Source organism: Aspergillus brasiliensis (assembly GCF_001889945.1).
Source record: "Aspergillus brasiliensis CBS 101740 unplaced genomic scaffold ASPBRscaffold_5, whole genome shotgun sequence".
Lineage (NCBI taxonomy): Eukaryota > Fungi > Ascomycota > Eurotiomycetes > Eurotiales > Aspergillaceae > Aspergillus > Aspergillus brasiliensis.
The window spans coordinates 710,836-725,266 of NW_027137446.1; the positions used below are offsets into that span (position 1 = coordinate 710,836).

General features: G+C 51.0%; 4 protein-coding genes across 4 annotated transcripts; 3 read left to right on the forward strand and 1 right to left on the reverse strand.

Annotated features, from left to right (window-relative positions):
* Positions 1-2,663: 2,663 nt before the first annotated feature.
* Positions 2,664-4,371, forward strand: ASPBRDRAFT_123814 (uncharacterized protein; the record flags this gene model as incomplete). The annotated part of the gene is made up of 4 exons (XM_067617635.1): positions 2,664-3,199; positions 3,254-3,334; positions 3,392-3,797; positions 3,856-4,371. The coding sequence occupies 4 exons, from the start codon at positions 2,664-2,666 to the stop codon at positions 4,369-4,371; spliced, it is 1,539 nt and encodes a 512-aa protein (XP_067479778.1).
* A 75-nt stretch (positions 4,372-4,446) lies between these two features.
* Positions 4,447-7,853, reverse strand: ASPBRDRAFT_543592 (uncharacterized protein). Its single transcript, XM_067627219.1, has 2 exons — positions 5,642-7,853; positions 4,447-5,592 (listed from the first exon to the last, which is right to left on the reverse strand). Exons 1-2 carry the CDS (start codon positions 7,755-7,757, stop codon positions 4,532-4,534), a joined length of 3,177 nt encoding a protein of 1,058 aa, XP_067479779.1. The 5' UTR covers positions 7,758-7,853; the 3' UTR covers positions 4,447-4,531.
* Positions 7,854-8,343: 490 nt separating this feature from the next.
* On the forward strand, positions 8,344-10,509 carry ASPBRDRAFT_54356 (uncharacterized protein; the record flags this gene model as incomplete). Its single annotated transcript, XM_067627217.1, has 5 exons — positions 8,344-8,525; positions 8,595-8,829; positions 8,896-9,094; positions 9,151-9,573; positions 9,626-10,509. The coding sequence occupies 5 exons, from the start codon at positions 8,344-8,346 to the stop codon at positions 10,507-10,509; spliced, it is 1,923 nt and encodes a 640-aa protein (XP_067479780.1).
* Positions 10,510-12,567: 2,058 nt separating this feature from the next.
* On the forward strand, positions 12,568-14,268 carry ASPBRDRAFT_124276 (GATA-like domain-containing protein; the record flags this gene model as incomplete). The annotated part of the gene is made up of 3 exons (XM_067617678.1): positions 12,568-12,673; positions 12,731-12,906; positions 12,976-14,268. The coding sequence occupies 3 exons, from the start codon at positions 12,568-12,570 to the stop codon at positions 14,266-14,268; spliced, it is 1,575 nt and encodes a 524-aa protein (XP_067479781.1).
* Positions 14,269-14,431: the final 163 nt, after the last annotated feature.

Sequence of the window (14,431 nt, forward strand, 5' to 3'; positions counted from 1 at the left end):
AGAGCGCCAAGGCCATCCTCGCCGGTCTCGCAAATACCAAACAAGCTTAATGCTGAGGCTTTGGGCGTGGGATGGCGGTAACTCTGCTCCCCTATGGGTTGGACCATCGATACCCACTCACATCGCAACTCATCCGAGCGCAATTATGCCGAGGAGGTCCAGTTGTCTTGGAAAGGTGCTAATGTACTCGGTGTCAGGCCATGGGTACTATGCAGGACACTATAGAAGCACGACTGCATTATAACCCGAGATATTCTGAAGCCGCCTGCACCACAACCTCCGTGGATAAATCTTTGCGCTCCACCCTCTTCCTGTCATGTAACGCCGTAAGCACCATTACATACCAGGTTAGATGTCCTATACCCTTCTCGGCCGTGCTAGTCCCAGTAGTAAGTGAAAGTATTTTCACAGCAAGTCCGAGGTTCTGCCGTCCCCGAATTTTATCATGCTCTGCTCTCTGCCCCGTAGTTGAAGGAGGTCCGTCTTCATAGTGAACTGGAAAGCTTTTTTGCTCATAAGCATAGGAGATTTCTTTCCCTGAATATTACTACTTTCACCAGGATTTTTAATGTCTAAAGACGATTAGGGTGCAGCATCTAGCCCATGGAACCAAGAAAACACTATGTGGCCTAGCGGGTTTGCGTCTCAGGTACCTTCTTCAAGGTTCGAATATCTTCTTCTACAAAGCGCCCTAGATCTCTTTCCTTGAGGATTCCCCTATTTGTAAATGCATCTATCTTACTTTAAGCCTAGTGCTCCTTTATTGTGTAGATGCCGGCGATGGGCACGGCAAAGGCACTTTCACTCGATACTGTCGGAAATAAATAGCGTGATGCACGAAGTATAAGTGACGATCGACAAATGATAGGAAGGACGTATTAACATCTGTCATCCTGCAACACTGAAAACAATGATATGAATCACCGTGTTGTATGAGTCGTCTTATCAGCTCTAATAAGCAACCATATGCAGCATTGCATTGTACAGCGCCGCTGTTGCTGGATGGTTACACAGCCGCGATACAACGTAGTGACGAGATGCTGTTACCAATAGTCTCTCGATTGCATGAAGACGGAGCTGACCTGGATGTAGTAAACCTCAGAGCATTGGTTGCGACAGCATCCCTGGGAATTTGGATTTAGATTATGTTGACAACCAAGCTAAGACGATCCGTCAAAGTCACAGCAACTGGTCACAATAGCCGGGTGCCCGTCTGCGCTTGGCTTATTCCCGCCGACGATTGAGCAAATCCTGACAAAATGCCGACACACCCGGCTCTTCTCTAGCAGGGAATTTTTTTTTCTTTGTTGTCAGAGTGGTAGATGGGGGGTCTTCCCAATCGGGCAACCCGAATAACACTCGTTGAGGCGGGGAACCCCGATTCAGTAAAGCGTGGTTCAGGCAACTGAGGCTGCCGTGGAGTAATGCTGCTTTGCCGAATCAGGAAGGTTAAGCCAGGGGGGTTGCCTGAGGTAGTCCATGTCAGGCAGCCATTTTCATCCTGTTTTGTTAGGCGGGATCTCGAAACGATCAATCACTGAAGGCCCTTGTTTTGGTTGACTATATCATGATGCTGGTATAGGTGCGACAAATCATTGTGGTTGAGACCGATCATCGGAGAGGTTCGTAAGCGGCAACGGTTCGTTTGCGATCCTGGTCTTGGACATTCCACGCCATAAAGTCGCCCTGATGGATATTCTTCACAAATGATCAGAGTTCAAGACGGCAATGTGCAAATAGCTCCAGAAGCTTCACTCAACTAAGCTTCGTGCTTGAGCTACAAATGTGAGATTCATTACTATCGGTGCGCGCACGCATGGTATAAGTAATGATCATACGTAAGGCAAGACTTTCACAGCAAACCTTGGCGAATTCCCTAGCTCAGACCGGTTTTAATAGACTGCCGGCAGAGTGCAACTGGCACCTCAGCTATCAAATACCCCCTTGAAGCTGTTGACTTTGTCCGCAGGTAGAATGCTCAGCCGGGGGCCAAGGCAGGACTGTTCATGACTTCATTAACTAGTGGGTGCCTCGGTTGGAGGAAAGTTTACCCCAGATTTACCCCGCAAGCACATCCCAGTTCCCCTCCGCAATCCACCAGCAGGGTCCAAGCAGGGGTTCATCACAGCGACTTCATGATGCTTTATTAGCAATCTCTGGGTTTCATGGATCCACTGGGTCATTTTCTATCCAAGATCCGTTGAATAAGGCAGACGGGCCGATGCGAGCCTGAAGTTTGCGGGTGATGAACCATGGATACACCTTAGATGTTACCATCCGCGGATAGCTACATGCTACAGCATTGTGAGCTGTGGACTATGCAATCAACTGCAACCTGGAAATTTTCGTGTGAGATTCGCAATTCTTTTGCTCCCAATATAGGATTGAGTGGGCCCGCCTTCGGCTTTTCCGACCCCCGCAAATCTGGGGTCTTTGGGGTCTACCGGGGAAATATACGACGGCTTATCACTTTCCCTGGACGGACGCGTTCATCGTTTATCCTCTTTACGTGGGGCTAAAAGTTCTGGGCAGTCCGTCATATTGCTTTGCCGCAGAACTGAGGGGCTACTGTGGCCCTCAAGGAAAGGTATAAAAGCAGTCGCCTTTTCGTCCCCCAGCCAAGATGAACTACCGCTCAAGCGTACGGAGTACCCAACTTCAATATGTTGCTAAGTCTCTGCGCCATTACGGCGCTTTTTGTCTCTCATGGCGTGGCCGTCCCCACATCGCCAGCTACAAGAGACACAGATGGAGAAGGCCTCCTCGTCCAAACCTCCAGCGGCCCTATACAGGGCTTCTTCAACCAGACAGCTCCTGATGTTCGACAATTCTTGGGTGTCCCATTTGCGGAGCCTCCAGTTGGCGACCTCCGCTTCAGTAGCCCCGTGAAGAAACAGCCTAACGGAACAGTCAATGCTTTTGCACTGCCTTCATCATGTATCCAGCAGACAAGCAATAGCTCCACGATCTACACCACCTATGAGACGGGATTTCTCATTAGCGGGGGAGACTCAGAGGACTGTCTATACCTGTCTATCTGGGCGCCTCGAATTGAGAACATTCAATCCCAGCAGCGTCCGCTACCAGTGTTGCTTTACATCCCCGGAGGCGGCTTCACCAGTGGAGGAGAAGCGTCGCTGTACAAGATCCCCGACAAATGGGTGCAACGGACGCAATCCCACATCGTGGTCGTTACGAAGTAAGCCCCAATCCTATCACCTCATATTATGTTCATCATCTAAAACTTTGCCAGCTACCGTGTCAACGTCTTTGGTTTCCCCAATGCCGAAGGGCTATCCGAGCAGAACGTCGGCTTCCTCGACCAAAGAATGGCGTAAGTCAACCATTCCAAGCAAACCAGTATGAACCCTAAGTTAACCACCAAACCCAGCATCGAATGGGTAGCAGCCAACATCGCCAACTTTGGCGGTGATCCCGCGCGAATCGCCCTATGGGGTCAATCCGCCGGGGCCGGCAGCGTAACAGCCTATTCATACGGATATCCCGAAGACCCTATTGTCGCCGCTCTCATAGCCGACTCAGGTGCTCCAGGTATCATCGACAACAGTGACTACGCACACACCAATTTCACATTTCTCGCAAGCCTCGTAGGCTGCGACGGACTCTCATCCACCGAAGAGCTCAGCTGCATGCGAAACGTATCCGCCCGAAAGCTACAAACTGCTCTCTCGACATACTCCGGCTCGCCATCCATCTCATTCAAACCAGCCATCGACAACAAGACCGCTTTCGCAAACTGGACCGAGCGTGCAATCGAAGGAAAGATCGCCAAGATCGTAAGCCATTCTCCCTCCCCCCTGAACAATCATCCCCAACTAACCTACCATCTTCCAGCCCCTAATAACAGGAAGCAACACCAACGAAGGCGCCGGCTTCGTGTCATTCACCCCATCCGGACCCAGCCAATCCACCCTTTTCAACATAACCCAATCAATAATCGCCTGTCCCGTCGCCGACGAAGTCAAAAACCGCAACTTAGCAAACCTCATCACCTACCGATACCAATACGCAGGCAACTTCTCCAACATCTCCCCCCTTTCCTGGTTCGGAGCCTACCATAGCTCCGAGCTCCCACTTCTCTTCGGTACACACTATGAATATGGTGGTCCGTCTACACAGTATGAGTGGGACGTGAGTTATGCTATGGAAGCGCTGTGGCTTTCGTTTGCGGAGGATCCGTCGCGGGGCCCCGTACGGCTTGCGGTTGGGAATGCAGCAGCGAATCCGAATAATGCGAGTTATTTTGCTTGGCCTGCTTTCGAGCAGGGGTCGGATAATTTGTTGGTTTTTGCGGAGGGGCAGACGATGATACAGTTGGTGGGGGCGGGGAGGATTGATGATTATTGTTGATTGTTAAGGACATAGTACTTTACAGTATGTATATGATAGTGATGTTAACATGGTTTACCACGGTAATACAAGTATTCAAGAAACGATGCTTTGACGAAAGAATAGTACTCTGTAATTGTACAATAGTATGGCTCTAGACATGAAGACTATAGGAGATCCTCTACTCCACCTCTAAATGCTGGGCTCTGGGTGTCGCCTCTCTCGTCCTCCGAGCAGGCACAGGAGAATAATCACCCGTATATCTGGGACTCCTTTTCACGCTACGGGGAGCGGATCTCGGAGCATCAGGATCCGCCGCAAGACGATACTCCTCTTCCACAACGTGATCCTCAACTTCCGGGTAAAGCTCCTCGTCGTACACATCCTCGTCCTTCCGTGGTAACGATCTAGGCTGGGCCCTGGAACGAGGCTCCATACGTACTTCATTTCTGCGCCCCGAAGAGGGACTTGGAGCATGTATCTCATCATCCAGAAAGTCCTCCTCGGCATAATGCTGCGATTCGACCATGACTGCACGTTTCCGGCCAGTAGAGTATCGTCCAGGTGCGACTCGGCCGCCTGAGGAGCCGGCGTATTGTGATTGCCGCTGAGGGGTGCGCGCTGGTACACTGCGTCGAGGGTTTCGTTCAACAGGGACGTGATCGGACTCGTAACCGCTAAAGCCGTCATATACGGCAGGTTCCCGTGTAGGTCCGGACTCGTAGCCGTCGTATCGGACCCCTTCCATGTGGGCTAGTTTGCGATCGTCGGCGCGCCGGGCTTTGACTAGGTAGCGGTCGAATTCCTCGATCGTATCGTTCACAGTTCGGAAGTGCTCTGCCGTAAGGACGACTGGGAGGTCATTGCCGGGGGTTTTCTCGCTTTGGTCAAAGAAGGCCAGGCAGGATGCTATTTGTACAGCGTTGCGGATCTGGCGACCATTCCATGGGCCACGTCTGTGGACTCGGTAGGTCTTCTCGTACTCCGATCGCACATATTCAATGATCTCTTTGTCCATTACGTGAATATGTCTATTGCCGATGGTTGTTCCCTTGGGAACTTTGTCTGCTCGAGGGAGCCGTGCGAGATTGCTGCAGAGGATGGAAATAGTATCTTCGCTGCTTAGATGGGGATAGTAGAGGCTTAGATGAACTCGTGAGCGGAATGCTTCGTCGAGTGCCCCGACTCGGTTCGTGGTTAGGAACAGGATGCCGCTGTAGTATTCTAGCACTCTGAGAAATACTATCTGGAGTCAGTAAGGTCTAATCCAATGGTGGATGGATGTGCATACCTGATACTAAGGCATTCCGCTCAACATCTGTTCGATCTCTCTGTGTGAGAAAGACATCTGCTTCATCCAGGAGCAGAATACAGTCCCAGAGATGTGCATATCGAAAGATGTCCTTGAGCGACCTCTCCACGGCGTCCGCTGTTATTCCGAGGTCTCCGCAAGTGATGGGAAACAAGGGTTTCTCGAACTCCAATGCCACTGCCTCTGCGGTCGCAGTCTTACCCACCCCAGGGGCTCCGTGCAGGAGGATAACCAGGCCTCGCCCCTTCCCGCGGATCATATCTGGCGTATACAGTATGGTATCCCGGGACCGCTCGTGCTGTATTTTGGTAAAGTGAGAAGAAACAGTCGATCGGATGATTCTCCGGTGTCCAGGCTTTATCTGCACATGGTCCAGTGTGATCCTCTCCTCAGCTACCCGACGCAAGTCAAAACCGCGGACATCCAGGCGCGTGAACCTCCTTTCGCGCAAGACGTATCCGAGGACTCTCCGAGGAAGCAGAGCCAGATCTTCATCAGTCCACGTTTCTTTCGAGAATGTGTCGTTATTGTCTATATATGGGTTTTCCTTCATGTAGGCCTGTGCTTGTTTGGCATATGTGTAGTCTTCCCGGACCAGCATGTTTTCATTCTTCTCAACGAAATGGGGTGAAGCCTTTCTCCATAGCCGATAAGACACATTTTCATCCACAACCGTGGACCATGAATCATGGAACGTCTCCTCGTAACGCTTCGTGTCAGTGGGATAGGTCTCAGTAACGTATCGTGAGGCTTCCTTGATATCTATGATCACCTCGCTTTCTACGTGTTCGGGTTCAGCAAGCTCCATGCTCTCCTTGAAGATACCCGTCGAGAGGTTCCATCCAGAATAGTATTGATGTTTGTTGTCCGGTTTGATGAGCTCTTTGAAAAGCCTTCCGTTCTCAGCCTGCACCTTAAGGATCTGCGCATGATCGGGAAGGTAGCGCAGAGGATAACACGGTAAGGAAGTGATATCTTGCTCGCCGGCGAAATGTGGGACCTCTAGCGATTGCCATATAACTTTCAACTGCTCTCCATCATGGTCAAAGCAATAGATGCTCCATCTTGCTAGTGAGTTCGGAACAAACCAGCCACCTGGGTCTGTTTGCCACATGTGGTCTTCGGGTCGGAGGGAAGCTAGGCGGAACACATTCTGAATGGCAGACTGATGGCGTGCTTTAGAACTGGTAGCCACAGATGGAACAAAAACAAGATCTCCCGGGCGGAAAAGGAAAGGCAGCTCGTCATATCTGACTTTGTTCGGAGTATTTTTAGTGACAGTCTCGAATCTCTTCCACAGAGGTAGGATTCTCTCTTCCACAAAGGTGACATAGCATCGCAGTTCATCTCGGATGACAGTGTCTGGAGTAATTTGCGAACCGTCCGGTTCATTATTTTCCGGCTGCTTATTTGCCTGTGAATCTTCCAAGCTAGACTCTAATTGCTCCAGCTGATGTTTGATCTCGCCATGAAAGTAGGCAAGAGCGTGAAACGGACGGCAGAAAACGCAGTCGGATTTTGGGGGAACCATGCTGCTTTCGTTCCATTCTCCGAGTTCACAAAGCCGACGAAGTATATCTGGAGAGCGTATTCGCACACGTTGGAGCTGCAAGGTTTCAGCGACTCCTTCTGACGGCGGTGCCACCTCGTGAGTCTCCGTCCATGGTGATGGGTTCGCAGCGCGCCTCCTCTTTTCCCGTTCCAAGTCCTTCCACCAGTCGGAAGTACTGATAAGAGCTTCAATCGTATAATCTGCATCGTCGTCCACTGACCGGTTCATGAAGGACGGGTAATCATAGTATTTCACGCCCACATTGATTTTTCGATTGTTGAATGCGGATCCATCGAGCCAGGAATCATCATCATCTTTGCTCTCTGTTTCATCGTCTGTGGAGTCGTCGTCGCTATTATCATCATCGTCCGTATCCTCACGGTGAGATTCCTGCTCTTCAATATCTTCTTGAATAGTCTGTGTACCGGCTTCCTGCTGTTCAGTCACATTCTCTGGTCTCTCCACCACTCCAGGCGCCTCTATGCTGTCCTCCTCTGTCGCCGGCATAGGTTCCGGAGGCGCTGACGGACTGACGACCTCCATAGCACGCAGATGTGCCTTGAGGCCTCTTGCAACCTCTTCTAGCTGATAAAGCTTTCTGAAATGTTTTTACCCACGCCATCGCTCGTACTGATTTATTTATAAGCTCGTTATCAGGCATCTTCAAGCCTTCATATCGAGGCTGAAGGGGCGGGGAAAGCCGGTTTCACAGCGTAGCTGCAGAAATCGAGAAGAATGATAGGACGAATGAGTGGATTCCTGAACTCAATGCGACGAGTCACCGGACGCGGGATCTATACTAGTGCTCACGAAGGATCCGTCAGGGGCCAAGCCGCCCTAGCACCTCCTTCACGAAAGGATTAACCACATGGTTTGATTGTGCTGATTGTTAAGCGAACACACCTGTCATTCATCGATTGGGTGAGCATAGAGAATACAGCCACTAGGGCTTATGAATCTCGTATCTAAAAGCAAACATAGTCAGAAGGTTTAGTGATAGCGTTACTCGTGCAGAGGGCCAGAGCACGGAGGCCAGACTCACGGAGGTCTCATCACATCTCTACATATTATTCATCAGAGAGCCGCAAGATCATGGATGTTTTCGCCTGGATGCATAACAACAGCCAATATGACGCATTTCTTCCATAGTCGCCGGAAACCCAAGTCGCTCCCAGCGGACAAGACGGGGACGGCGAAGAGTCGAGCGTGGATTGAGGAGCGGGGGCGTGATTTCCACCCCGCCTTCGCAGTGGAGAGCGAATTTGACGAGCAACAAGAGAAATATATTCCCGCCGAGCTGGCCACAATCAGGTGCGACCATCCAGAATGACAAATCTGCGTGCAGATACTGAACGTAAACACGGTCTGATACACTTCCAGAGACCTTGAAGCACTTTTGAAACATCATGATGCCATCGCACCCCCTGAGGAGCCAAGGTTCTATGAATTCACTTGGCAGATGGTTCTGAGTACATTAGACGAAGCAAAGGACGAGGCATCCTCTCGCAAAGACTATACCTCTGCTGCTATCCAGGGCCTTGGTATGTTGTCGCCATTGCAAGATGTCATACCCGACGAATACGGATTGAATGTTGTCAAAGGGGTGTTGGGGTTGGTGTTTGAGGTAGCTGTAACTCGGTAGATCGGCGGGAGACTGCGTTTGCTAACACTAAACTCTCAGACTGCAAAGCGCGGAGTAGAGAATCGGGGCAAAATTTTGCAAGCCTTTGAGACCGTGCCCGAGACTATTCTGACAATTCAGACGGCCTATAACTACTTGAATCCCACAGCAGATGACGAAGCATTGTGTAAGGAGTTTTGCAGAACTCTTGTGAAGACATTGCCGGGATTGCTTGATGTCTTACTGAAGAGGCAGCCATGTAGGCCAATATATCATCCAATTCGCATTATAATTGGCTTACAAAATGGATTCCAGGGTACCGAAAAGTCATGGAGTCTCTCACTCTAAGAATCCGAGAAACTCTCACGGTCGATCAAGTGCTCTCCGACTGGAACCGCTATCTCGCAACCATCAAAGAGCGATTGGAACGCATGAAAGTCAAGATCACTGCTGCTACGGCCTATCACAGCAGCGAATCGCATCGCTTGGGCTTAGAAGCTAATACCAATATACAGTCTCTTCACACTGAGCTTCAAGGAGCCCGCAGCGACATCAAAGACTTAGTCACTGAGGTGAAGAAGCAGGTTGGAGCTGAGTATCGAGAGGTTTTCGCTTTTCACAAAGAGCAATCTGGTGCAGAAGCTATGACAGAGCTTCTCTATGAGTTTAAAGCTCTATGTAAAGAGTCTCGGGAGCAGTATGAGGTGCAACAGAGTCAAATTTTCCGCTTGCAGCGTGGTATGATCTCTCCGCACATTATTTTCAAGTGAAACTGACCGTTTCTTGCCAGCCTACTCCGACCTAGCACACGAAAACGAAGCTCTCCAGTCATCCATCTCTCTTAGCAGCACGAATTCTCGAGACTCGACATCTACAATAGTCACTCCAATCGAACTACTCGGGATACTGGGCGTCTCACCACACGCTGCAGTTCAAGACCTGGACATCGTCCTCCAAGAAGGCAGTAGATTCAAACCCTCATACCTCGGACGTGCACGATGGCTCGCAAGAACCGACGAGTTTACTGAGTGGCTTCGGGCCCCCCAGTCATCAATCCTCCTAGTAGACGGCCGTCTAGATATCAGTCCAGCAATAATGGTCACTCCAATGTCGATATTTGTCTCGACGCTCATATACAGCCTGATTGGCAGCCCCGACTGCCTACCACTATTCTTCTTTGCATCCCTACATGATGATCAAGACGGAGATCTTGAACTCAACGGTCCCACCGGATTGATGCGAAGCCTTATTACCCAGCTCCTTTTCAGCGACAGGCTTGCCACGCCAGGCCTACAATTTCTAGGTAGAGGGTTCCTCAATGCTTGTGAAAGCAACAACATAAAAGCCCTTTGTGAGCTATTCAGACGACTAGTCCTGCAGGTTCCTCCTAATGTACAAGTCATCTGCATTCTGGACGGGATGGCCGCATATGAGAAAGAGCCAACAACGGGTGAAGATATCGACTATGTAGCCGCCTTGTTCCAGCGGATCGTTGAGGATTCGGCTGAGGCAGGTTCCGTGCGGCTGAAGGTGCTTTTGACATTCGCAAATCAAAGTCTGCAGATCTCGGATAGGGTGGATATGTATCCTGATGTCTGGCGGCACGCTTCGCTGGCGGCTGGACATGTGGATTACTTGTCTCGGTTAAGGTTCGGACAGGAGCTGATAGATTGAACTCTACTGGAGAGAATTGATTCGTGGAAAGACATACACATAGCTCTGATTGATATGCGTTCTTACTCGAGTTGTCACCGGGTTGTAAAGCCTGGCGCTTGTAACTTCCGAGCGAGTTACCAAGAAAATATCCCTGTAAATTGAACTGAATTCTTACGGCCCGAGCCTTAATGTGGGAAATACCAATACCTCACAATCCGGACAGTCTTGTTCGTGGCATGTGGGCTGAGCTTATACGGAACTGGCTTTGTGGCTTGAGGCGTTGATGCTACGTCATATACAGAGGGTACGTGACGGATTTTGCAGTGCTCATGGACGATGATCGTCGATCGCCCAAAACTCCCATATGTGGACGGCACATTCTATGTCGGAATTATGGAGCTTAGCATGGAACATTATGTCCTAGAGGCTCCATCTGTGAAGGGGGCAATGTCAATCGTTGCCAGATCGGCGCATTGTGCTGATCGGAATGCTCGATCTGCGTGAGACATGTGTGGAATGATGAAATTACTACCTTGTTGTAAAGTATAGATCGCAATATGATTTCATTAGGGTACAGAAGATTGATATGTTGGAAATGGAGAGATTATGTCAGTCCTGAGAATATGTCAACTCAGACTACTGGGGATGACTTGCATTCCCCGGGAACTCCTCAGCGGAGAATATCCGTGATTCATTCTGCAAATTCATCGCCGAGTGTCTGTCAGCTTACTGCGAGAGGATTGCTCTTATCCCTTCGGGAAGAGCTCTCAGCATTGCCTCGAATCCGCAAGGGCAGCACTGCGCGGATGACGCGTGCCAGTGCGAGTGATTCGGCATGTTGGTGGTGGTACATAGATTGCGCGAGGTAAGCTGACTTCATCTCGTGTAGGAACCGGTGTTGTAGAACAAAGAGATCCTGGAGCCAGTCCCTGCAGGGAATTCGGGCCACGCGGTGTCCTCGAGTTGGCCGCTATGCTCTTCTGCAATGTTTGCCCCCTCCCATGCGCATAGCTTAGTCATATAAAGGGAGGCCAACAAATCGTCGGCCGTCTGTTTGTTCTTCCTGGATCCTTGCCAGTGTAGCCCCTTGAACGATGGCAACCCGGAGTATGAGGGAGGGAGAGAGAGAGAGAGAATCGGTCCCGAAGCCAATCGGAGTTCACCGATTGGGAGTTCTTTCGGATGCCGTTGGTCACGGGGGGGGCGCTAACAGCGGGTGTCGTGATGCTTGCTGGGAAATCCAACGAGATGAACAGCAGCACTGGTTCCATCCGCTCTTGGTTGGATGCTGCTGGTGACCATGGTTACGAACAGTGTGATCCATCTCTCTGTGACGACTCACTTGTGCGCTGGGTCAGTACCATTGCTAGTTCTTCGGATTTGAGGTGCGGGATCCACCTATTTGGGCACTATTGTCATGATGGCCTGTGCTGGCTTGGGTGGTTTCTTTTGTTCCCATTCACTGGGCAGCACCGGCAAGCTCCGGGGTAAGGCAGCAAAACGGACAGGTCAATTTTCACCTGCCCCTGGGGAATGCAAACCTGCAGGCTGCAGTCAGCGCGCCGCAAGTGAATGAACGGGGGAGCGAGTGGATGAATGGGGAAGAGGGGAGGTGCTGGTGCTGCCTGGATGGGGCCTGGCAGGGTCACCTGGACGCGGCCATCTTTTGCCTCAACGACTATTAAGCCTGCAGGCTGAAGATCTCCGGCGTGTTTTCGCTCCTGCCCTTGCAGCTGATCCCTCCCCCAGTCCCGCCCACCAACCAACGTCGTTCTCAAATACAAAAGAATCTCTCCCCTGGCTCGTTTGCCCGCTGGCCTACCTTCTTCTTACTAGCCATTAATCGCAGTCGATTACCTCCTGAAGGATCCCTTTCCCCCTGCGTTTGGCGGGCGACCCTGCCCCTCAATTCACCGCCAGACGCAACACTGACAGCATCTACCGGGCAGTGCTGTCGGTACTGACCTCAATATTCTCTCACATGCGGACCTTCAGCCCCATTGTTCCTTTGATCATGTAGCTGAATTGGGCTCTTACTTACTTTTGAGCTAGACTGCGGCCTTGGCATCTCTCACCATGGAAAGTCTCCCGAAAGGCTTGCTGACCACGACGACGAAGGTATCAACGGAGCTGGATGGCGTGGATCCAGTCAATATCGGGGATGTTGTGCAGCTTTGGAAAGGTGGGTTTGGCCGCGCCTTCCCTTATCGCGAATGTAACATGTCTCACAGGGCAACAGTCTACAGTGCCAATCCATCAGCGCATGATGACGACGTGGGATACAGGCTGGAGAACTTCTTCTGGAGAATTTGGGGGAGTCATTGTCTGAACTATACTCTCCAGGGATCTACACTGGCCAGCTTGTTCCTACGTATTTCCGAGCCCAACCCGTTCAGTCTGGTGCAGTTGAGCATGGTGAGGAATATCGCGAGGCTAATGCGCGGCTCACGTGGCATCGATGGCAACCTGTACTAACTTCAACAGGCTTCGAAAGCAGCTCAAGCAGCTCGGTCATCAAAGGAGAATCGGGAAGGGGGCTCGGGGAGGCCTGGCGGCAATAACGGGAAGGCACCACTTCATCCTATACTTAAGAAGCCCAGAAACGGAAGTTCCAGTGGGGAAACGCACAAGACAACTCGTCTGCTCCTGACGGGCATTGACGGCCAGAGTACCACTCGCAAACCATCGAACCCCCCTACCCCGGTTCCTCCATCGGTGCCTATGATGGGAGACACTGCGCCCCGACAGACGCAAAAGAAAGCGTTTGTTGTGGCAAGCAAGGCAAAAAATAGCAAGCGTCGGCCTGTGATCATGCGACGCAAGTCCTCCCAGCAGTCGTCTGGTACCAGTTCTACCCGTGCCCAAAGTCCACAACCAGACTCACCGCAGCTGACTCTGGATTATGCCCAAAACCCACCGATACAGGGAATTGGCAGTGTGTCAAGGGCTGCCGTTGGTTCATATGAATGGGATGCAACGGAGTCTTTGTCGCGAAGCCATTGCGATCGCCCAGACCTTGTTGTATCACCAAGAGACACGACGACGGAGCAACCCGGTCATGACGCCCTGTCAGCAGAAGTTCTCGAAAAAGACGCGGTCGAGGAAGCGAAAGCGCGAGTTGAGAGACCCCCGGAACTCCCTGAATTATTTTTATCCGATCTAAAAGAGCTTCTCGACACAGATCGCCCAGAGGAGGTATATGTTAAGCCGCCACCTCCACGTCGAAGAGCATTCTATTCAGTCAAACCCTCCCTTCCTGAACCCAATTTCTTTTCAGCTACTTCATGCCGCCGCTACGATGCACGATATCTGTCGGCGGAGAACTACGAGCAGCCATCCAGCATGAAACTTGTTGACAAGAACTTCCGAAAGCGATTCTCGGATCGAGTACGCCAGGAGCAAGTCCTGGTTTCTTCGTTGGGGACACCCGAGACAGAGGTCGAGCCCAAGGCAATACCACCTGAACCAGTACGGGCTGAATCCAGCAGCACCGTCACTAATGCCACACCATCCCCATCCCGCTTCGGAGACTCACATGGAAAAGCGTCCACAGCTCCTAGCTCTGCCATCCCTTTCCAGAGGCCTTCAAACAACGAGGATTCGTTCTCAACTGACAGCCAGGACAGCACGGACGAGGAAGTACCCTCTTTGCTGACACCCTTCTCGATGCCGCGCAGACAAAGCCAGCTTAGTGTAATGATCGAGCAGAGTCGACAGCAGGGGGCAGAGGAAACCCAGCAAGGGGCGGAAGAGGTTATTGAAGAGATTACAGAGTAGTAGAGTACGATAAATTTAGTGTTGACATCTCAGACGACGTGAGCAGAACAAAAGATACAAGATATTATTCACGGCCATCTAAGATCTCAAGACATTACTTATGCGTCAATGCATGCACTCAGTGCTCATACCAAAATACAAATCACAAAATCCTCCGACAATA

Coding starts and splice junctions, on each gene's coding strand:
- ASPBRDRAFT_543592 (XM_067627219.1), bottom strand. CDS start 7,757: ATGGAGGTCGTCAGTCCGTCAGCGCCTCCGGAACCTATGCCGGCGACA. Junction 5,593..5,641: donor GCGGAATGCCTTAGTATCAG/GTATGCACATCC, acceptor GACTCCAGATAG/TATTTCTCAGAGTGCTAGAA.